Source organism: Pseudorasbora parva, chromosome 20 (genome assembly GCF_024679245.1).
Source record: "Pseudorasbora parva isolate DD20220531a chromosome 20, ASM2467924v1, whole genome shotgun sequence".
In the NCBI taxonomy this organism is placed as follows: Eukaryota; Metazoa; Chordata; class Actinopteri; order Cypriniformes; family Gobionidae; genus Pseudorasbora; species Pseudorasbora parva.
Window position 1 is genome coordinate 31,649,669 of NC_090191.1, and position 25,114 is coordinate 31,674,782.

The 25,114-nt window shown below is 36.2% G+C and overlaps 1 protein-coding gene and 1 long non-coding RNA gene across 2 annotated transcripts; one reads left to right on the plus strand and one right to left on the minus strand.

Moving 5' to 3' along the window:
* The first annotated feature begins 1,655 nt into the window (after positions 1-1,655).
* On the plus strand, positions 1,656-6,269 carry gxylt1b (glucoside xylosyltransferase 1b). The gene is made up of 7 exons (XM_067427226.1): positions 1,656-2,062; positions 3,126-3,312; positions 3,540-3,671; positions 4,609-4,860; positions 5,305-5,428; positions 5,508-5,680; positions 5,781-6,269. Exons 1-7 carry the CDS (start codon positions 1,863-1,865, stop codon positions 5,940-5,942), a joined length of 1,230 nt encoding a protein of 409 aa, XP_067283327.1. The 5' UTR covers positions 1,656-1,862; the 3' UTR covers positions 5,943-6,269.
* Positions 6,270-10,640: 4,371 nt separating this feature from the next.
* LOC137048964 (uncharacterized) lies at positions 10,641-20,153 on the minus strand. The gene is made up of 3 exons (XR_010899532.1): positions 20,023-20,153; positions 17,524-17,635; positions 10,641-11,140 (listed from the first exon to the last, which is right to left on the minus strand). It is a non-coding gene; the product is annotated as an uncharacterized lncRNA (long non-coding RNA).
* Between the last annotated feature and the right edge of the window lie 4,961 nt (positions 20,154-25,114).

The window sequence follows — 25,114 nt, forward strand, 5'->3', positions numbered from 1 at the left end:
CCCCTCTCCCCCTCCCCCATGACTCGAGGTTGCCAGATAGGCTGCAGGATCCAGCATGAACGTTTGTAGCTGCAGCTGTGGTAACTAGAGCCGATCTGGCAACCCGGATGCTGAAACACTACTGACTTTGTGATTGGTCAATAGGTGGAGGGCGGAGCTTCAGGCCAAAACACATGTCAACATCAATTGAGGGCTGCAACAACAACTTTTAAATGGCAATATTCTGGCCGGACTACTGTTGTCAGTGATATAAGTATTTTAAATTAACATGATTTCTTAATGTCTAGTGACATATCAGGGCCATTTTATGATAATTGAAATACATTTCTTGCATACAGTTCCTTTAAATTCAATATCATGCAATAAAATTAGGGCCCTGTGCTTTATGTGATGCAGAAAACATGGACAGAACTGCAGAATCAATGTATTAAAATGGAATTTACTGTTTAATGCAATGTCACAGAATTTGTTAAATTTTGGAAAAATCAAAAATAGGTCAGTACACAAAGGGGTATTTCAAATATATATATTTTTTGTAATTTATTCATCCTAATGTGATTACAAATGCACAAGACTTTAGTTCATCATATAAAGCAATCGAGACTCTTAGAATAAACCACTCGGGGTTGGTGGATTGGTTTTCACAATCTCTTTATGAAGACTTTTATGAAACTTTCAAATTTCATAAAAGAGCATCTTAATTTATATTCCAAAGATAAATGTAAAATTCAGTATATTCAACAACAAAAAAATGCTTAATTCAACTGCATGCACTGGAAAAAAAATCCCGTTCTTCCTCATGATTTTTGTTTTCAAGTGCAAATTCAAAAAATCCTTAAATCAAGACACATTTTTGACTTGCAAGAAATTCAACAAAATTGAGTACATTTAGGCCTATAACAAATATCTGTGATGAAAATGTACTTAAGGTGATTTTTATCAACATATTTGCAGATAGGCTTTGTGTTCTTGTTTAAATCATAAAATCACTTTTACAATATTTCTTAGCATTTCTTATCTCAAACTTTAAGCTTTTTTATTATTATTATTAAAATGTAATGAGGATCTGTTGGACATTGTATTTTCCCATTTTGAAGTATCACTAATACAACTCATTGTGTGCTTAGACATGTACATAGAATATTTATGTTATGTTCCCTTCAATTTTTTCCTTACATTCAATCTATTCCTAACCCCATGAAGGGTTTGTTGAATCAGGGGTCTCTCACGCCATCGGGGGGATGATCTTTGTATGTGGGGGATGGTGCTGGTGGTCGTTAATGATAGGAAGCCTGGCTCATTTTTGCGAATCGGTTCGTTCGAAGTTCATTTCAAAGAACCGATACAGTGGTTCTTTAGGAATGTACGTCATTACGTGGTCTCTGATAGACATTTGCTCTAAAAACACCATAGACAACACAAGTCATACTCATATTAATGTAGGCACAATTTTTACTGTCTATGGTAGGCACGTATTTCTGTGTATTACAGTATTTTCGTTAAAGTTGTATTAATGTTTGTAAATTATAATTTCATGTATTTTTCAGTTTAGTGATTAGTGACTTGACTAGTGATTTACAATATAAATATATATTTTGCTTATTTTAATGTTGCTATTTATTTAAAATGCTATCATTGTTAAATGTTAAAGCTGTCATACAACGAATTTTCTAGGACGATTATTGGTAACATTTCTACTAATATGTTATGTTCTGTGAATCAGTGAATCGGAGTCTTGGAAAAGATTCGACTCAAATGAACGTTTCGTTCAGGGAACGGACATCGCTATTGGTCATTAGTGGGCGAGTACCAGCACGCACACACACTCATTGCAAGTGAAAACAGTGTCCGTGCCCTTTAGAATGCGTGTATATATTCGTACATTTAGTCTGTGCATAGTTATCGCTGTTCTATCGTTACTATTTTTGTTCAGTAAATACGATGCAGAAAGTTTTTTAAAGCAAGTTAGGGCGCCGCTGGAACTGGAACCGTCCTTCGTAAAGAACATGAATGGAGTAAAATCAAAACAACGACCCACTGCGACCATATCACAGAGACTTGGGTAATCAGATGTTTCGTTTATTTAATAACAATGTGTGTTTAACAGGCGGAATTCACGTGACTAACACTTTAACGGTGTGTTTGTCATTTTTCCCAAAAGGATGTGTTCGAACTCTATTTTGGAAAGTTACATTAAAAATACGAAGTGCATCCCGGTAGGGTGAAAACTAACTAATCTGAATTGTTATTGTTATTATTACTATTATATACATAAGAGGTCAAAAATACAGGAAACGTTCAACACCCCTGAAATCCACGTGAAAGGGAAACGATGTAACGTTACATGACAAGAGTCTGTGTAATTCCACACTGACTTGAGACACTCTTTATGGTGGAAGCTGTTGACACCTACCTGTAATTATTCATTGTCCAAGGAAAGTGCTGGAGTCAGAGCATAAACTGTAAAAAAAAAAAGTAGGTCTAGAGCAGTGATGCTGGGCAGTAATGCAACAGATAAACAGCCAAATCACGCCTCTCTCACACACCTGTGTTTCAGGTGGTAGACTGAGTTTACAGGCAAATGGGTCATAAGCCTCGGTGAATTTGTGTAATTAATTTCACCTAATTAAAAAAAAAACGGACAGAATAACTCAATTTAACTAATAAATTGTTAAATAATTAATAACGTTGTATTGGCTCATTGTAACGTAAATTATTGCAAAATATTAGGAAATAAAATTTAAATTTAGATACATTTCTGTAATTTTCTGATCATTGAGCATCTCCTTTCACTGGCCATTTGTTGGAAAATAAGTTATGTTCTTGTTTATTTATATTTACCCATCCATCCTTTTATCAGCCCATCTATGTTTTTTATTTGTTGTGAGACCTATTAATACATTTAATAAACTATTGTAACAAAGTTAATTTTAAACATAAAATATCTTTATCACATTATAATTTTTTTTCAAAACATGTTGTCTATTCAATAATTAAATGTTTAAAACCATTTCTAGATGATAAGAACCTCCTTTCACTGACCAACATGTCATTTATTCATCCATGCTTGTATCTGCCCATCTATAGGGTTCAGTATGAAGCTAAAACTGACTGTCCGTTTTCAGAGATGTTGTACTCAAGGTGAATTCACCTGGACAGCAAGAGACGTTGATGCAGCTGGCTGTGGTGGCTTGTGGAGAGAGATACGGAGAAGCTGTCAACATGCTGAAGACCGCGGCCATGCTCAGCAGCCGAGACTTGAGATTTCATATCTTTGCAGAAGAGCAGTTACACACCAACATAAGAGCAGCGGTTAGTTTGAGCCAATTGTCATTTCTGACATATATGCACATGCAGCTCTATATTTTTGCACAATAACTGGCACATCTTTCCAGTGTAAAGGGGATATGTGTCATTTTAGGGGAACATTTTCGCCTGTGTATCTCAAGAGTGTAAAACTCCATGCACTTCAATCTGCTAGCGAACCACTGAAAAACTATAAAGAGATAAAAGATTTACCCCATTTTCCTCTTGTACAGCTGGATTCCTGGCCAGCTTTCATCCGAATGAAATTCAGCTATGTTGTTCACTCCATTTCATTTCCCCATGAGAACCATGAAGAGTGGAGTCAGCTTTTCAAGCCATGTGCATCACAGAGACTCTTCTTACCGGTGAGAATTACCACAGTCTTAGTAATTGAAATAGCATGTTTAGTTTAAAATATCTGCGGCTATTTGAATCAAAAGCTGCTTTTTTGTTGTTGCTAGATTGTTATTTATGATCACTTAAGGTACACTATTTAAGTTTTTACCCTCTAGCGTTTAAAAAATAAAACTGCATGCATTTTGCGTAAGAACAATGGTTTGGTTGTGCTTTGGCTCTTTGTGAACATGTGGATGAATCTGTTATCCTACCGCTCATAAAACATTCACTATTCTGCTTAAGAGATATAACTAGTTCAGAATGAAAGAATCTTAAGCTGACTAGCTGACAATGTTACTTTAGCTCTACCTGCTAACAGAAAATGAATTCTAGCACAATGCTGCATCAACCATAATTAAATGACCCTTCAAAATAGACCATGCTTTACAATGAACTCTCCTGTTTTTGAGTAATAAAAACGCCCTCTCCAAAAAGCCAAATCAATGTTGATTCTTGTTTTATTAAAAGATCTGTTGCATTATTATTTTTTTTAAAAAACCTGTGATTCCACAGAGGTTTGAGATTTAGCTGCTCCATGTCAACCTTTCTTGCTCATTGTGACGACTAACCAATACAACTAGCCCACCTTACTTGTGCAAAAGTAGTCGGAGCGACTTTTCTCTGTTTACAGATATGAGACATGCACGGGAAAGTGACGTATGCAGGCAATTTCACATGAAAGTCTAAATTATAAGTGTTTTGGAAAAGGATTGATGATTTATTGACTTAAATTTAAATACTATTTAAATTGTGTTATTTAAAGATCATAGTGTACCTTTAAAATGACAACAGATTACACCAAAGAAAAAGAAGAAAAAAATGCATAAAATGTGCATTACTCTTTTCTGATGTGGTGGCTTTTTTTCTGAGAACATTCAGAAATGTTCATCTTTCTGTTCTCTACAGATGATTCTGAGGGAGGTGGACGCCTTACTCTACGTGGACACTGATGTCCTCTTCCTGCAGCCTGTAGAGCTTATCTGGGACATGTTGGCGCTCTTTAACTCCACTCAGTTAGTAGCCGTGGCACCAGAGCACGAGGAGCCGCGGATTGCCTGGTACAGTCGCTTCTCCCGGCATCCATATTATGGAAAAACTGGCATCAACTCTGGTGTCATGCTGATGAATTTGACCCGGATGCGAATTGCACATTTCAAGGTGAGATTAGAGGGCAGGGAACTCAGCTGTTCCTATTCAGGAACTCAGTAACGGGCACATGCAGAAGTACATGACCTGGATGCTGCCATCTTTGCTTCAAAGGCAAACCAGTCATGTGAGCTGTAAATGTCATGTGACATTCTATATTACTATATTAAAACTCCTGGCAGCAAACACTTAAGTTTGGGGTTTGTAAGTTTTAAAAAAATATTTATATGTTTGAAAGAGGTCTCTTGTGCTCATCCAGGCTGCATTTATGAACTAAGGGCTAATCCTGGCTTTATCTAAGCCCTGTCTGTAAAACCAGGCCTTATTTATTTCTTTATTTTTTAATGTTGTAATTCTGTTTTAGTCCAGAAGAGGATGCCAAAGGTCTCTTTTTTTCTTGGATTTTGGATAGAGATATTAAAAACTCTTCTTTTTTACCCTACTCTGTTTGGACAGAATGACATGACCTCTGTTGGCCTGCACTGGGACGAGCTTCTCATGCCTTTATTGCAAAAATACAAGCTTAACATTACCTGGGGCGATCAAGACCTGATTAATATAATCTTCCATTACAATCCAGGTAAGCCTATCAAGATTTATTTTATTATTTGTAGCTTTATTGCCTTTCAAGTCTATGTAACAGATGTGTGTCCACCCAGAGATGGTATTTACCTTCCCCTGCCACTGGAACTACCGTCCTGACCACTGCATCTACGGCAGCAACTGCATCCCTGCTGAAAAAGAAGGTGTTGTCATGTTGCACGGCAACAGAGGAGTGTTTCACAGCGACAAACAGCCTGCCTTCAAGGCTGTGTATGATGCTTTCAAACATGTGAGTTACTGTTTTGTTTTGGAATAGTTTAACACCAGTGAAAGTTTAAATCAGTTTGTCTTTCCAAAGTTAATGCATCACTCTTTACTTTCTCTGGCAGTACACATTTGGAGAGGATCTTGTAAAAACATTCTTGTTACCGCTAGAAGTGGCGCTGAATGGAACCACACACACTTACTGTGGGAAAGTTAGTCATTTCTTTACCAGAGCACTTGGAAAGTCTGTAAGGAGGATCCAGAGAAGGACTCCACCTGGTGGCTGAGATGTGATACTGTCACTGTAGCTGAATAATGACAGAAATGCATTCTGGGAGACTGGATAAGGACATCGCTGCCGTAGGCTTTCCATTCGTATCTGTGCAACGTTAGTGGTGAACGTTCAGCTCAAAACCTCAAAGCTGACATGTTGAAGGATGAAATGTGCATTTAAACCTACGTCTCAAATTGCCATTGTCATTTCACTTTATCCTGGTTAAAGGGATCCCCTGGTGTTAAGACTTGTATGGCTTAAAGGGATAGTTCACTTTAAAATGATTTTTTTTCCCATCCTTTACTCACCCTCAAGTTGTTTCAAACCTGTATGAATTTCTTTCTTCAGCTGAACACAAGGGAAGATATTTTGAAGAATGTTAGTAACCAAACAGTTAACTGGAGCCAGTGACTTCCATATAGGAAAAAAAATGCTATGGAAGTCACTGGCTCCAGTTAACTGTTTGCTTACTGACATTTTTCAAAATATCTTCCCTTGTGTTCAGCTGAAGAAAGAAATTCATACAGGTTTGAAACAACTTGAGGGTGAGTAAAGGATGACAGAATTTTCATTTTAAAATGAACTATCCCTTTAATAAAACATAAATGATGTCTCTTACTGAAATATGTAGTAGAAAACCCCTGAAAGATCTACGTTTAAAAAAAATGTGATCCCTTTAAAGGGATAGTCATCAAAAAGGGAAATTGTCATAATTTATTCACCTAATTATCATTCAAAACGTCCTTTCCAGGTGAAATTGTTGTTCCTCACACTGTATGACTTCTGAAGACTATAGAACAAACACTAGCATATTACTTCTAGGATTGTTTTATAGAGCTTTTGGATGTACTGTTCCTTAAAGAGTGTTATTGAATGTACTGCAAGATGTGATAGCATTAAGTGGAAAATACTTGAAAATGTAAATTATCGTGTGAAATAAAATATATATATCGTTAATCAGATTTAGATTTTTTTTAACCATCAATATCATTCTCCACTGAAGAATTATATCAGTTATATAAACACTCACCTAAAGGATTATTAGGAACACCTGTTCAATTTCTCATTAATGCAATTATCTAATAAACCAATCACATGGCAGTTGCTTCAATGCATTTAGGGGTGTGGTCCTGGTCAAGACAATCTCCTCAAATTGATGAGCTTTAAAGAAAATAGAAAAAACCCCAACTGTTAAATTTGTATATTTTAGACTATTATATATATATATATATATATATATATATATATATATATATATATATATATATATATATATATATATATATATATATATATATATATATATATAAATAAAGTTGTCAGTTCAAAAAATTCTGCATTTATAATGTGATGTATTTGTGTGAAAGCATATTCAGGAAAGAAATCAATTAAAGGGCACCTGCTTCTTAACTTAGTTATGATAAATAAATGTTTTCGCCAGTTTATTCCCCCTTTAATATAATAAGGAGACAAAATACACCAAAAAAGGGGAAATGTTTTGGATTTAAAAAATACAACTTTGCTCCACCAGGGTGCAGCATTGATTCAAGTTTTTATAAACACAGCTAGTGTCTTGGAATGGTTGCAGTGGCTGTTTTTAGATAACATCACACAACAGTAAATACTGAACAACTTTCCAACAATAACAGTATAACAGCTTAAAACAGACTTTTTCACAAAGTGAACATTTGAGTAATTTAAATGACTCAGATAATAAAGGAGGAAATGACCCTGGGAAAATCTATAATGGGATCAAGGATTAAAATATCATTACTTGGCAACCCTTAAAGCAGTAGATGTTAAAGGGTTACTTCAGCGATTAGCATATAGCTTTGTATCAGTAGAAACCCTGAAGTATATTCAAATGATTGAGCTTTCCCCCCTCATATCCCCCTGAGACAAGAGATTTATGCATTTTATTTCTGGAAAAATTCCTCCTAGGATGCAAATTGACGATATTAAAAAATAAATTAAAAATAAATTTCACATTTCTACTACATTGATGACCCAGTTTAAATACAGATTCATCTTCCTAGCGCTGAAGTACCCCTTTAATGACACAGAAAGGCCTGGTTAATTTCTAATCCAGACGTGGACCTGCATAAGGTCCATTTGAAGCATTAGCGACCTTTGCTTGAAGGTCAAAATGACTTTGAAGACTCTTGGACACAATGAGACAACTAATGTCATGTTTTACAGCTACATCTAATGGTTCAATGTCGAAGAATATAATCCATGTCTGGACCACCTGAGGCACAAGAGCTGATTTTCAAGGATGGGCAGGTCAAAGGCCAGACTTGATACAGCAATAATGAGGGTCTGTAGGTGCATGGTCTGTCTCTTGTATATGACAACCTGGATAATGGTACTAGAAGGCTATGTTACAATATTTAAAATGAGAAAAATAGTGAGGATTAATCTGCATTATTCAACTCCCCTCCTGCATGAACATAAACAATATTGCAGGCCTCCCTGGGAGATAAAGTTTATCAGAGAGATTTTTTAAATGAATATATGTTACTTAAATACCAGTCTACCAATATACATTAATTTAGATTTTACTAAACAAATAAAAATACCAAGGCCTGTATTATTATTAATGTTATTGTCAACATTTACTGATAACTTTTTAAGTACACACACCCATATGTGTGTGCGTGCATGTCTGTGTGTGTGCGCGTGTGTGTGTGTATATATATATATATATATATATATATATATATATATTAGGGCTGTAACGATATGCGATATGAAATCGAAATCGCAATACGCAGGTCCACGAACCTGTATCGCGATGTGAGAAGGCAGAATCGCGACACACCCCTTCCAACTCCCAGAATTATCCTTCCTGTCCAGGTCCAACTTTTAAGTCAGCAGTATGGCAACATTTCAGCTACCCGGTGGAGAACAAGGATGGCAATCGTGTAGTTGACAAGACCCACACAATTTGCCGTCAGTGTTTCAAGAAGCTTCCCCAACCGGCTGGCAACGTGGTGTGAGCGTGGCGTTTCTGTTGCGTGTCATCCGCGGGGCGGCTGCGTGGCGTTTTCTCTTTCTTTGCACACCAGAAGCGTGTCTGACGCGGCGCTTCTGTTGGTATTGATGTACAGGAGGCCCTATACTTCATGTTAAATATATATTGCCTATTGGTACCGCAAAGAAAACGTCGGCAGTAGCCTATTGACCATACAGATATATGGTATTGACGGCAAAATAGGCTACAGAATACTGTACAGAATAAAACTGTTTTGTCCCCCCCATATCGAGGTTTGTATCGTACCGTGGGTCAAAAATCGTGATACGAACCGAATCGTGGGTTTGGTGTATCGTTACAGCCCTAATATATATATATATATATATATATATATATATATATATATATATATATATATATATATATATATATATATATATATATATATATATATATATATATATATATATATTGACAGTCATGTTTAGCTTCTTCAATTGCTCCAACAGTGGACCTTTTTTCACCAAGCTGCTTGGCCTACGATGACAATTTCAGACCCCTCCATGATTTCCAAGTGGGAGAACTTGCAAAATATCAGGGTGTTCAAATACTTATTTTCCTCACTATATATAATATATATACATACATATATGCATCTAGTATGCGGCAGTCCTGTGGGGGAAAATGCCTTGCTGATGCAAGAGGTCAGAGGAGAATGGTACAATAGAGCATCCTTGGGATGTGGTGGAACGGGAGCTTCATTCCCTGGATCAATATGGACCAACATTTCTAAATAATGCTTTCAGCACCTTGTTGAATCAATGCTACGTAGAATTAAGGCTGTTCTGAAAGCGAAAGGGGGTCAAACACAGTATTAGTATGGTGTTCCTAATAATCCTTTATATATATATATATATATATATATATATATATATATATATATATATATATATATATATATATATATATATATATATATATATATATATATATATATATATGATAATAGATACCGTTAAACCAAAAAACTCAAATTATCCCAGTTTATTTGCTATAGTTTAGAAAATGCTAATAAAATATGACAAGAACTCAGAGCAAAAAGCGTAAGAACAAATTCATCTTGTTAACTTTGATAGAAAGGTATTTAATGGATTACAATCAACCAATCAGCTGTTAGGTCAGGTCAGGTCAGGTCAGGTCACATTAGCAATTAAAGAAAAATATTAAAACATGGTCAGGTCAAAGAGTCTTAAGAAATTTAGCCCCAAATGTTTTTATACATTTTACTAGTCCACTATGAAGAATTTTTGGATATAACATGTCACACTTTGTTTTGCAAACATTAACTTGTGTGCTGCAGTAAAAAACATGGCTGAATATTTTTTGGTTTGTCTATAAGGTCAGTCAAACATTGTGATATATGGTGTGATATGTTTAAATGACAAAGTTCTATTACTTAACATTTGTTACTGCATATATAATAATCTAATATTATATTATGATTATGATATAGGAATAATAATTAGTAAATGAAACCAGGGGACAGTGCAAAAAATGGCAACATAAGTTGAAAACATTCCAAAGTTTACTTGGAAACAAACATTTCCATGTTTAAAGACTATGTTTAATACTTGCATATTCAGTAATTATTACAAATGGCACAAGACAGTTCTTTTGTTGAATAAGTCTAAATTTCCTTTTCATCCGTTCATAGTGTGGCATTATATACTATTTACATCCATGTTCACTCTTTATCGCTTCAATTCATGGACAGGACATGCATAGACACTAAAACAAAACATCTGTTGGTCTATTGTCTTTTGCCTCATTTGTGTGTCCTCCATCAAACACTATCTGTCTGAATCAGCCCCTCGTTTACAATGGCTCCTCTATCTTCGCTTTCCTTTCCATCATTTCTCCCTTGGACAATATTTACCTCAAGTGGCAACAAATAGAGGTTTTCTCTGCTCAACAGAAAAGCAGCATGCGGTTTGGTGAAAGAGACCTTATCTCTTGCTCCTATTTCCCCCCAGTGAGTTTTTCAATTAGGTAATTACAGCCATGTGAAAGGAAACTCGGCAGAGAGCCCCTGCTGCTTTGTGGGAGCACCTGTCCCCCACAGACGCCAATTACCTGGCACGTGAACCATCTCCATTGTGCAGGCGCTCGGAGGGGTCCGAGTCTGCAGGAAGTGCAAGCCCAGCCAATGTGGCATCTAATCAATGGGCAAGCAGTGCCTGTGAAACAGGTACAGAGGAAGAGAAATAAATGAGCAGGATGCTTTTCTCACTTGCTTATGCATTTGTATTCAAATTGGAAGGCACAATCACACCGTGAAGCTTAGAAACACATTTCATGACTGCTATGCTATGAATTTATGACAATATTTGCTGTGGGCTAAACATTTTTGGGGTGTCACAGTCTTAAAGAAACGGTTTAATGACCTGTATGAATTTCTTTCTTTTTCCCGCCTCTGGAGCACAAGGAACATTTTGAAAAACAGTGATTGCTCCAAAAGAATTTATATATTTCAGTACCAATTTGGTTCTAAATAATTTTAATGATGACAATATTTCGAAAGACCACTAGCCCTAGTTTGTTTTCAAAATGTATTACCATGCTTAGTTTCTGTAAATTAAGATTAACTAAAATAATTATAATTATAATTAAAAGAATCAAATTTCATAATTCTAGATGTTTTAGGAGCTGAATGTTTATACCTGATTCAATATTTTAGTTTGTCATATATTGTAAAATGTATATTCATTATAAAAATGTCCATTGTATTTTTATGAATTAACATGACTTAACATGATATATAAAATACAGACTTGTTAAAGTCATAGAAATCACACTTTTAAAGTTAGGCTACATTGTTAAAGGGGTGAATTAAAATGGAAATATCTTGATTTGTTTGTGTTTTAGCAGCTCATTTTAATGATTGTTTCATCTTAATACATTTTTTTTAATGATCATCTTGATCATGATTTGAGGCCCTTTAGGGTTTGTTGTAGACCCTTGGTTGAGAATCATTAGATTAAAATGTAACATTTTTGTTATGTATTTGCATGGAGCTGTTCGGATCGCGGTAGCCAGCAGCAATAAACATGCCGAAGAAGATAGCCAGATATTGTGGAAGAACACAGTCGCTTCATAAGCTTCCTTCGGATCCTAATATTAGGAATGTAGAGCTCAACATTAATATTCATGACCCTTCCAAATAAGGCAAAAACAGAGCATTACATGCTAGGGACAATTTATAGGGTTGTAAATGGACCATTTTTGCCCTTAAATAAGCCAAATACTGTCTATGTAGATATCAGAGAACAATTTAACATATTGTTTCAACTCATTCTAGGGCATCTTTAACATAATGACGACAGAGTTGTGATGGTTTTGTATGCTACTTGAAAACAAAGAAGCTGGCGAACAGCGGCCTTTCGAATGGGCTTTGGCCATGACTCTGGAAGATTTGGAGTTAAGCTTTTCTTTGAAAAAAGAACGCCACTGAAGTCATTCTTAAAAAAGGAAGGAACCATCTTCACGGTTCTGAGTTTTTCCCCCGACTGGATACGGCAAAAATGTAATCTATCAAATAGCTCCGCTTCATCTTCTTCATTGCTCTGGTTGGTTGTAGCGCTATCCTATTGCATGCAGAGAGAATTTGAAAGACAACCATTTATCCCGCCCCACGGATTGAACCCTGTCAATGGTGAGTTCTGTCAATGGCTTGTCAGGCTAGGTTTGTTCATGTTAGTTCACAGCTAATGTTAAGAATTTTTAAATAAAGTATTACGGTAGTAAATGTTGAAATTAACATAGGTAACTGAATGCTATATTAGTGTAGTATATTATTAGTTTGTGTTAACTAATGTTGTTAATTAATGTTAGCTAATGAACTTTATTGTAAAGTGTTACCGCATTTAGTTATGTCTTAAGCATTTATTGAAAGTAAACAGGCAGAAAAGAGATATGAAATCATTACACTTGTGTGTTGTTAATATTATTCAAACAGCATTGACAAGAAAGTCATTGAATGTGTTTCCCAAAAGGTCTGTGCTATCCTGCTTTTGGGAAACACAAGAAACATCAGTACAGTACAAACCCCCTTTAAAACTCACCAACAGACCACCCTGACCAGGTTTGAAGACCAGCAAACCAGTTTAAAGATGAGTTAAGCATAACACCACTGCAACTTTATATGAATGGATGGATATTAATAGATAGATGTAAAGACATTTTAGTTCCTCTTCGATTATTAAATGGCTTGATTAATGCATCTCTTAAGTTATTCAAGTAAAAAAAGAAGAAAAAAAAAGAAGAAAAAAAGAAAGAAAACTCCCCTACAGTCATGTTGGGAGATTATTATCTGATTGATTACAGCATTTACATTTTTCCAGTGAAATCATTGTAAGTTGACAATTGAAGATTTACCTCTTCAAAATAAATCTGATTAACTAGCAGAAAACCTTTAAAATACATTTTTTTAAAGACACTGGAAAAAAGACTATAATGAGACGAGACTTGAGCGGACAATCAACAAGAGGGAACAAAAGGAGTCAAGATAAAATAAAAGACCAGACAAAAATCTGCCTGCATCTCTAACAGTGCAAAATCAACCTTAAACCAAAAATACGATTAAGCCGTTTGCTTCAATATGTCTCACAAATGTCAGTATTCCTGCTACTGAATTAATGTATGTGGTTATGGTAACCTGAATAAAGACATCTCTCTTACTGTCTCCCAAGTGAGCCAATTTACACTGGACTCCACTTCATTGTGTGCCATATCGATTCAGTTTGAACTCTTTTTTCCTGATAAAGAAAGCCAGTGAGCTGGATGCTGCAGATGTCTGCAGATGTGAGATGGCAAGGAAATCTCATTCAGGAAATGAAAGCAAAACTCAACCTATGCGCTTCAAAGTGGCAAAACATGTCAGTCAGCTGTCCTTGCCCAAAGGGCAATTGAAATAATTTTTAGGTGGATGTCAATGAAGAGAAGCTACTTGTGAGATTACAGTCTGCAACAAACCCACCATGTTATGTTACACTAATGGAAATTATTTTTTGTTGAAAAAAAGTGGACCATCCCTTCAGGATACGAAAGCCAATATGGGTGCTGAGTGTGGTACATGAGCAGAGGAAAATCCCAAGGACATCTTCAGGGAGACACATACACTTTGATCTGAGTTAGAGCTGAGAGACGCTAGGTCTGACAGGTTATATAACTTTTGCTTTAATGACTTCATGACTTCGTGACTGACTATGTTGGGGTTGGGAGAAAAGAGAAAGCGGAGGAGAATCCATCAAGAAATGTCAAATATTACATCTAAACTAAACATGTAAATGAGTAATAGACAGATTAAAATGTGATGTTCATGTCCTTAAGTTAAAAAAAAAAAGAAAAAAGAATGCGTATATTTTGGTACATCATTTCTATTGTCAAAGTGTAATGTCAAAAATAATTATTTGTTTTCAAATAAGTTTCCTGAACACTTTCCTGAACACACATTTCTGGCATTGGTGGAATATCCCAACTGGCATATACAAATAAAAAGAATAAAACAAGTTTTCTTTTAATTCTAAGCATTTAATTTGAAGGTTTTAATAAACAGAGAGAGCATGTATATATTTTACCAACTGTCCTTGCTTTATTTAATCAATCATTATGAGCTCTTAAAATATGCATTCATAAATAGATAATAATAATAATAATTAATATCATTAAAAAAAAATTACATACAATTCAATTAAACACACACCCACGCGCGTGCACACGCGCGCGCGCACACACGTAATAGAAAAAAAAGACGTAATAGTTTTTATACTTACACTGTAAAAAAAATTGTTGGTTTTTGTTGGTTTAACTTAAAAAAGTAAGTAACCTGGTGCCTTAAAATTTTGAGTTTATTGAAATTAAAAATTTGAGTTGATACAATGAAGGACAATTGTTTAATAAATAGAAACTCAAATTGTGTTTGTATCTGAACCACATAAAAAATTTGATAAATCATGAAAATAGCACTATTTGGCATATTTCACTGGGTCATCACAAATAAAACACACACAATTACCCAATATGCTTGCAAAATCTTTTAATTATATTTTAATAAAGGTTGTCGAATCTCAAAATTTTAAGGCAACCAGGCAACTTTTTTTCTAAATATTTTTTTAAAGTTTACCAATCACAGAAAACTTTCTGCATTTAAAAAAACAAAAAAACCTTTATAAGCTTGTTTCCTCATGGGGACCTCAGTTTAGGTCCCCACGGTGAAACAAGCCCCCATGAGTCAGTGTGCATTCAGGCTGAAGTCCATGAAGAAAGAAAAACACGAACACACATACACACACTAATTAAAGTTTTTTTACATTGAGCAAATTACCCTTGGAAAAATGGTAAAAGAGCTGTCCCTGGGGCAGTATACCCTTTCAAAACTACATTTGTGTACCTTATTTACTCCTAAAGGATGCATATTATTACCGTTATGTATAATTACCTGAAATACATATTAGTACCTAAATGGTGCATATTATATCTTAATGTTAGGTTTTGCCCAAGAAACAGCTGTTTAATTTTTCTGAGAGTGAAGCACATCACATCGCAGGACACTGCTATCACTTATATACCCAAACATCAAATGGTTTTTAAACCATTAAACCTTGAATGCACTTTGGTAAAAGCAACATAATTTAAACTCAGTAAAGCGAATGGTGTTATGAACACAAAGTCCAATCATGTCTGATTTCAGCTGTGGATCCACGTGAGGCGTGAAGAGATTCCAAAAGTGCTGTGCTTGCCAAAACGGTGAACATTTGTTTGATTCATAGGATCATTTAAAGGGGGGGGGGGGGGGGGGGAACACTGCAAAATGTACACGTGCTCTCACCATGACTCGGACCCTTTCCATCTTCACGTTAGGCAAAGGTAATTAAACTGTCACGTTTGCATTGAAAAAAATGCAGGCGTCACCACATTCCCCTAACGTCGAGGAATATGTCACTTGTGTATGACTTCCGAATGGTTCATTTCCTTATCTGAACCTTTGATTTGTGCGAAGACCCGTGTCAATATCACCCCTCCCCATCCACTCCACCACTAATGTTGTCTCAAAATGAACATCTCCAATTAGACACATGCAATCATTCATTTGATGGCTTACTGTTTACGTTCATTGTCTCAATATGTGGGAACATGTGCGAGATAATTCTTTGTACCTTGAGGGAAATCTAACTCTTAATCACTGCATGAGAATAATTACACCTCCTTTGTGTTTATGCTGATAAACTCATCATAATTTAGCACTGGCGACCAGATCTTCATCAATTTTTAGACAAGGCAGATTAAAAACAGATAAAACTGCAACCTTAATCATACGGGTGAAGAATGAATTGTCATTCAAATCACTTGAGTTAGCATTTAGCGTTAGCTCTTTGCATTTAGATCTTTTTTTCCTCGGTGCGATTGACTCAAGCACGCAAACAATAACATGACACTTTGAGGGGCTTTCTGTGTTCCTTCGGGCCGGGATGCGAATTCTGAAAGGACTGTAGGCCTTTGTTTCCGTACTGTGCGCTACTATGCCGTCTCCCCACTCATTAAATTAAACATGAATAGGAAACAATTGAGCTATAATTGATAGGCCTCTCCGTTCATTCTCCTTACAGACATGCTTTATCAGCCACGTAGTGACAAAAATCACAAAGGCTGTCTTCCCCGCCACCTTTTCAGTTCATTCAGACTTGGACTGGTACCATTGTTCTGTCCTGGGCCTGATAAGGCACCGATAATGTTAACCGGTTATCACATTTGCAGAAAAGAGGGCAAAATAAAAGACCCAAGACAGCCAGCAAATTAGCCACTTTGATGAATCGTCGGTTTGAACACGAGAGATTAGCATACTGATTAGACTGATTATTTGTAATTGTGGTTGGAAGTGAAAGCGGGCCACACCGGATCGTGCTGGTTTCTGTTCCAACCAGCTAAAATCATGAGCTTTGTAATGATGTTGAATTAATCTTTCTTATCCTCCTCGCTGGGTTAATATTATTGCAAATCATGGGGTTTGTTTGAAAAATTGAATTGTGAAACGGCATCAGACGGTTTTTCTGAGTACATACTTCACTGGCTTCTCCAGGGTGGACACATGGCAGTGTCTTAAGGGGCAGACGAGATGCACGATATGGGAAATCTACGTGAATTTGTGCAAGTGCTTTCACCTGAGGTAGAGCAAGTGTCCTTCAAAGCCATCTGTTAGCATTTGCACCAGCTAATTAATTTGTCCTTCACAGGATGTGTCGGCACAGGCGGGGGAATACAGATCCTGACAGATGCTGAACACTAGACAGTCCTGACGCTCGGGGGATTCTATGCACCGTCTAGAGGATATCGAGATACCTAGCAGGATTAATCAATCAAGATAGTGCATGAAGATGTTTTGAAGAAAGACACAAGCTGAGGTAAAGCTGGGCATTCAGCATTGTGTACATTTACATAATACTACAGTAGCAATCATTTCCTTACAAGTTCAAGATGATTGATGTTTGGCTGAGGACGTCGATTGATGCCCCCATCATCTCAGATACAACTAGGGAAACTCGCCTGGAACATTATCATATATTACCTTCTGTAAACAAGCTCTGTCTGCAGTCCAAACCAGTGTAGATTGCTTTCCGAAATCCATTTATATAGACATTTCCATCTCCAGTACTTCAAAAAGACCAAGGCAGATGACACTAGAGACAATGGAAAGAGGAAAAATAATGTCTGCTGTTCACCTTAATGCTAGTTGAAGAGATCCGTTTCTCAATGGAATTCAGCAGCTATTCGTTTGTAAGGTGCAATTCTAGTACTCCTGCATTTTCATATATTTTAGTGGCAGCATCTAATATACGTAAATGCATTTAATCAATAAGATTAGTTAAATATGTTAATTAGGGTTTATATATGGCACTCAATCATGAGATCACTCATCATCAAATGGCTGACTTCAGAATAGCATCTTATTTATGTCATGTCTTTATTTGACAGAAAAAGTATAAGTATACTATTCCAAATTCAACCACTGTCTTTATAACGGAGTCACTGAATGCGGATTCATTCATTTAATAAAGCTTAAAATCATACGCAAAGTCCTCATATCTATCAAAATCAACCCTTTTACTTTGTGAGCACCTATTACTAATCTTGTGGTGAACAATTATTACACAATTCTGTGTTAATTAATACACAGAAAAAAATATAAAATGGTAATATTTAAAATTCAGTCCGTTTGATGACTTCGGTTGAATATCCTTAAGCACTCCCCTCCAACCCTCAGGCTGATATGAGCGAGGGAGGGGAAACGCTTCTCAATATTTTGGTTAACTTGGAAATATGTCACAACACCAGTGTTGCCACAGTTACTTTGAAAAAGTAATCTGATTAGTTACTTTACAGATTACTTGATTTTAAAAGTAACTAAGTAAGATTACAAGTCACTTTATTAGTCACATTCAGCAGTTGCCGACAACACCCCTGCCACCTCAACATAGAAATGACAACCGTTTTTGCCAACACTCACTTTATTGGAAGTGCATTTTTAACAGTAACATCAACAATGTGTCTCCTGACTTTACTAAGGAAAAGTAATAAAATAGTAACTCACAGTGACTTGGATAAGTTACTTTATTCTTATTACTGGTTTGGAAATAGTAACGCGCTAGATTACTCGTTACAGGGAAAAAGTAGTCAGATTAGAGTAACGCGTTACTGGCATCACTGCACAACACTGAAGTCGGTTGCAACTTTTAATAGAAAAACTGGGGCAAAAACTAACCAAAATAGGATAATAAATATAGAATGGCTATAGTAAAATATAACTACACAAGCATATGTATTAGTCCTAGGCAACCGATTAATCATCGCCCTTAAAATAAAAGTTTGTGTTGTTTTCTTAAATACACATGCATCTATTTAAGAAAATATGTTATATTTATATAAAATATTTATATATAAGATAAATTAGATTTCAGAATACACACATATATTATGTAAACCCAAACGTTATTTTGAAGGTGATTAATAACGATTAATCGATTACCCAGTAAATTGTACATAAAGATTTAAATGTTTGTGATACTGAGCAGGAAAAGGTTCAAATAATTGGTAAATTCAAGAGTGTATTCAAAAAAATACACTCAGGTCTAGCTAACTGAAGTGAATGCATAATTCTGGTTTGGTGGAATATATCATCACATTTAGAATAAAGTTCACAAGACCCCTACAAGTCTCTTCCCAATACTGTACATTCATGTATCCGCACACACATACGTTAGTTCTCAATCTCTGTATCTAGGTCTTGCTATATTTGCCTGGTTTTGCTTTCCACAGCACTTTTTATGAATAATTACTCCCTTTCGAGTTATAAGCAATACTCCCAGCAAGCTCACTGGTTCACAGAAAGAAACACTCAGCATATCGAGGTCAAAGAAAGCCTGGAGATTATATATAGTCAGATACATTTTTGCATTTATAATAGCTGAAATGAAACTTACACAAATTGTGGGGGGGAAAAAAATCAACGACCTTCATATATATCACAAGGCCTGGGTTTGTTTGGAGTGAACAGCTGTTCTCAAAAAGACATTTACTCTAATGAATGGCACATCATCATAATATCACAGTGCATTACAGGCTGTTGTTGCATGGAAGCATTAAATTGAAGAAGAAAAAAACAACTCTTCTAATTCTCTCTAATAGGAAGTAAAAACATTGAATACAATAACAGTCCATATACCTCAACCATTAGTTCAACCAGTTTAAAAAGCACCTTCTTTCATTTCTCATAGCCTGAGAACATGAAACATAATAAAGATTATGATGTTAAACAATCTCTGCTCACATGCTATTGATGCATTATCTAATAATAATATGAGCAAATGAATAGAGTCATGATTTAGGCCAGTAATGAACCAACATCTTGTTGGAACAAAATGCAGTATTAATTATGTGGTGCATTTACTAGCATTACCAGATTATCATTTGATAATGAACAAACATCAAGGCATATTGAAACACAGTCACTCTATAAGCTATAGATAAAAGATGGACAGTTCATAAAAGATAGATGGTGGAAATATACCTGTAAATCACAGATTTTCACATGGAAGGAGATTCACAAAACAACCAGATTTTCTAGAGGACTAACATATGAACTATGCATGATGGAAGATCTGCTAGCCCCTAAAATAATTTTTAATCCATTAGTCCGATGATGGAGCGGGTGGCCATTATGTGCAAAAACACACGATTCTAATGCTGTGTCCCAATTCGCCTACTTATACTACGTCCTAAAAGTATGTACTCTTTTTGTGAAGAAAAAGTACATACTTTTAAGTGTGTAGCAGAATAACGTCACTGTTTAAACTGCCCTGTCAATCATCGTCAGATTCGTCACAGTTAAAATCCTCCACATTCAGTTTAATCTCCTACCGTATCGGAGATAAATGTAGCCGCACGTTGATCTGCCAATTGTGGGTCTTTAATGCAGAGACTCTCCTCGTGTTTGCAGTGTAAATATAATGATGGCCAAACGTGTCATTACAAAAGTTCACAATGCTGTTGCAGGTGAAATATAATGTGGACAACACTAAATATATATATATATATATATGTTTGTAGTTTTTTTACGCTTTTTATCCTCATTTGTAGTTCTAATTAAATCCTCGTCCAACTCGCAATGGGTTGTGGGCAATATCAGCCGTTAGAGTCCGCATCGATCCGCACTTCGAATTCCTACTGGAAATGCAACCCATTCTCACTCCCAAGGCGTCAAAAACCGAAGCATGGTCAAGTGCCTTCCGCGTCACAATGAAGACGCTAAAGGTGCCCCTGGGCGTCATTTTGCGACGCGCTGGGTGCTCCATTCATTACAATGATAAACCTTTGGCGTCATAAACAGACGCATTTAATTATTTGCGTTTATAAAAGCAGACATGATTTTATTAATATTTAAAGGCTACTTTTATATTTCGGAGCAACTAACTCCACTCCTACCCTAAACCTACCCATATCTAAACAATATAAAACACATAACAGGCAAATAAATGTACAGACACAGGTATTTATTGCAAAAACTGACCAAAGCAGTATAAAAGTATTAACTCATGTTGCATTCCAAGTCTTCTGAAGTCATACGATATCTTCATGTGAAGAACAGAGTCGATCTTAATGTTTTAATCGCTGAAATGATGATCCCGCTGCCCCGTGAACGAACTCATTCATATCTCATTCAAATAATTCAAAAGACTCCTGAGCATGACGCAATCGGTCACAAGACACACGAGAGCCAATGACATTTTACAATCAATGCTGACGTAATGACGCAATTGGTTACAAGACATACGAGAGCCAATGCAATTTCACTATGAAATCTCACGTAACCGGCGCCAATATTTGAAATTTGATTGTGTTTGTTGATGATCTTCTGCGGATGGAGATGCTGATCGCTTTTCGGGATTTTCTTCATACAAATCAATCGTTTGGCCTCGGAAAACTTGGATTATTTAACTTTTTTGAATAACTTGTGTATGCAGTCGTATATGTCAGGCTATATCCTGTGTTTTATATCATGTTCAGACAAATGGGTAGGTTTAGGGATGGGATGGGGTTGGGTTACATGTTAAGCAAATAGCGTAAATAAAATAAATGTAAATAAAATTATGCTTGCTGATTAAATTGAAAAACACACTCCAACATGTCATAATGGCAAAATTATAAACTAATACAATTTCACCATGACGATAACATTACTAATACCCAGCGCGTCTGTGTATGACGCCAAAGGTTTCTAACTGAAATGAATGGAACACCCAGCGCGTCGAAACATGACGCCTTGGGGCACCTTTAGCGTCTTTATTGTGACGCGGAAGGCAGTTGACCATGCTTCGGTTTTTGACGCCTTGGGAGTGAGAACGGGTTGGGAAATAGTAAACCATCCGGGTATCTTTGGAATTCTCTTTTCAACATACTACGATTTGATACACAAACACACGCCTCGCGAGCAACGTGACTTTTATTATGACGGGACACAGTCGCCGTGCGCCTGCACTATTTCCGCTTTTCCGGTCATGAGTATAAGGTAATTCAGCTCTGTTTATCATATTAGATACAGTTAAGTGCGTTTAAAATTATGTTATGACGTTACTCTGTGTTCGCTCGGCGCTGCTGTTCACACTGCTAGAATAAAGCGCTTCTGCCAAATAAAACCGAGCGTAAGGCAGATATGACGCAATTGACAGGCCACTCCCTCAAACTCTATGCTGACACGTCCTGGGTCCTTGGTAAAAATAGCAATTGTCGCACAATTTTCAAATAGTTGGAAACATTTGGGATATTGCAAGTAGGCCTACTCAACATAACAAAATATATAACACTGGCCTAGCGGTTTTTGGATATTTTACTGCAAAAATACTACATTATGCACCTTTAAGTTTCTCTGAGAAAAGAACAAAGAACGGCACTGAAGTCATTCTTAAAAAGGGAAAATGTGTTCAGAGTTTTGCCGACAGGATACGGCGAATGTTTAATCTGTCAACTATCTCCGCTTCACCTTCGTTGCTCTGGTTGGTTGTAGCTCCATCCTATCGCGTGCAGAGAGAATTTGAAAGACAACCGTTTATCCCACCCCTCGGATTGAGCCCTTTCAATTGTGAGTTTCCAGACCAGACATCTTGATGTGGGTCTGGCTTGTCAAGCTACAGCATAGGTCCTTCAGCAGACAAACCACAGGTGTAGCTCATCACATGGACATGATGACATCAACATTAGGGTAAATTAGAGCATTCTGGGAAATGAAGTGCTCTTCCATTATGGCCCATGAAAGGTAATTTAGTAAATACAAAGAAATACATAGGCAATAGATTAATTACAAAATTCTGTAGAAGAAATGTCAAACTTTATTCGTATAGTCGTGTCTGGAAATACCCCATATATTGTGTGTATGATAACATTTACCATAACATTAACATTATAACGTTAAAATTCCTACATTTAAAGTAGTCATGTTTTTTTCTTTATTTATTTTTTGTACTTCCTTAAACTTGATTAACAATTCTATGTTTGTGATTCATTCGATTTAAATGGAATTTAAAATGCATTATTCATTCAATGAATCCAGACTTTTTATAAGGTCTTGGGACCCTCTCATTTAGCTTACATCTCATAGACTCTTTTCTTTTTAATTAAAATAAAAGCTTTTCTGGGACATATATGCACTGATCACATCTTCACTCCTAATGCAAGAACTTACTCAAGAACACTCAACTTAACACAACAGTCTGGAGCCGAAGTAATGTGGCGCCAAAGTGTATTCAATACATTGGATGCAATGCAACAAGTCTCATTTGCAGACCCGCTTGCATCGACTGACTTTTGGTTATGAATCCAATCACAAACAGAACTTTCATTGAGTTTAATTAGCTGAATCAATATCTCTATGTAGGCCTGTTCATCTTTCTGTCAGGTAATCTGATTAGTCCGCACATAGAGTGGCTGGGCGTTTACTTATACACTCACATCCTTTCCTTAAATGAATCTTTTATTGATCACAGAAGTGCATGTCTGACTCTTGCATTATGCATCCTGCAGTTTGTGCACTTTTGGACTGATTTAACACTGCATTTATTGTAAGAAAAAAGTGCCATATTTCAAGTAAATTCCTTCAGAAGAAACCGGCACTAGGGTTAATATTTTCTTTTCTGAAGTCGGTGCTCTGCTAAAATGTTGATTGCACATCAAACAATGAGATAAAATAAATCAATAACCTGCCACAATGTGAAATATCAAACATCCATCTGCTTTCTGCAATAAAAGTCCGTCGATCACACTTCTGTAAAGTCTGAATCAGCCAGTTCAATCTTCTTGAGTGGACCTCTTAATTTATTTTCATCTGCTCTTCATTTTTCATGGCTTCAAAGGGATTTAAAAAGGATTTCTATGAGAGGGGCGCCATCTGCGCTCCTCAGTCGGAACAGGAGTGGGCTGTCAGACCTCACACCTCTATAAAGTTTTTCACTGAGAGAGAAAGAAGTGGAAGACCAGCCACATTCATGTTTATAAAATGAGTCTCACTTACTGCACCAAAAACACTTAAAGTAGTGTTGGAGAAGGAGGAAGAAAGGAAACTCCATATGGCTGATTGGCACATGCCATTTCAGGCTTATTAGATCCAGCACTCAGAATATTGGGGAGCGTCGCTATTCGCAATAGCGAGTGCAATCAATTTAATAACTAGAATAAATCAGCCCTCTTTTTTAAAATGAATATCAAAATATTGCATTTTAATATAAATGGATATGGGAAAGTATACATTTTTGCACATAGTTAGGCCTATATACATTTTTATATACCAATGGCTGCATTGGAAAGCCTAAAAATGCAGCTTTTCGGAGGATGGACTCAAGGTAGGAAAGCATCAAGGCAGGTCCGAATCCAATGCTAGCTTTACTTCCTGTCTCCTGAGATATCCTTCAGTGCCTTTGATATCCCACAATCCTGTGTTTTCCATTCTGTGACAGTTGAGGTAAAAAAATATAGATGGTGGTCATCTTGCATGTGAAAGTACCATCGGTTTCCAATTTTGATGTCATTTCTAGCGAGAAATTACTATTGTAGTCATTAAATATTTGCTTAGTTTTACCAAAAATCATGCTATTTTGTTGTAGATCATTAGACTGTTACGTTGACTCAGAAATCTGTTTCGTGAGGTGCCTTCGTGCGGAAACACTGCCTACAAAGTCATTGCCTGATAAGTCAGCAGCCTAGCTTTCGGACGAAGCCAACATTTCACTATCTTTTTATTTCACACAACAGTGTAACAAATTAGTTTAAAAAAACACAAATGTCCCATTTAGTCTCTTAGTATGAGCTCATAAAGCTGTATGCATAATAATTATAATTAATTATCAAAATGGTGCTTACGGAGTACAGCATGTCACACCACAGGATGTCATCTACCCAAATGCATTCATCTACAACAACAAAATACCTGGATGCATGTTTTTAATTGCTTTGAGTTCATTAAAAAGGCTCAAAAGACCATTAAGGCTCATTTAAATCAATGAAACCTTTTTAACCAAAGAAATTGTGTATTTGTGGGATACAAGCAACAGAAAGAAACATGTTCTGCATGGTGCCAGGCTTTGCTCTCGCCAGGGTTTTGAGCAAATCTTTTA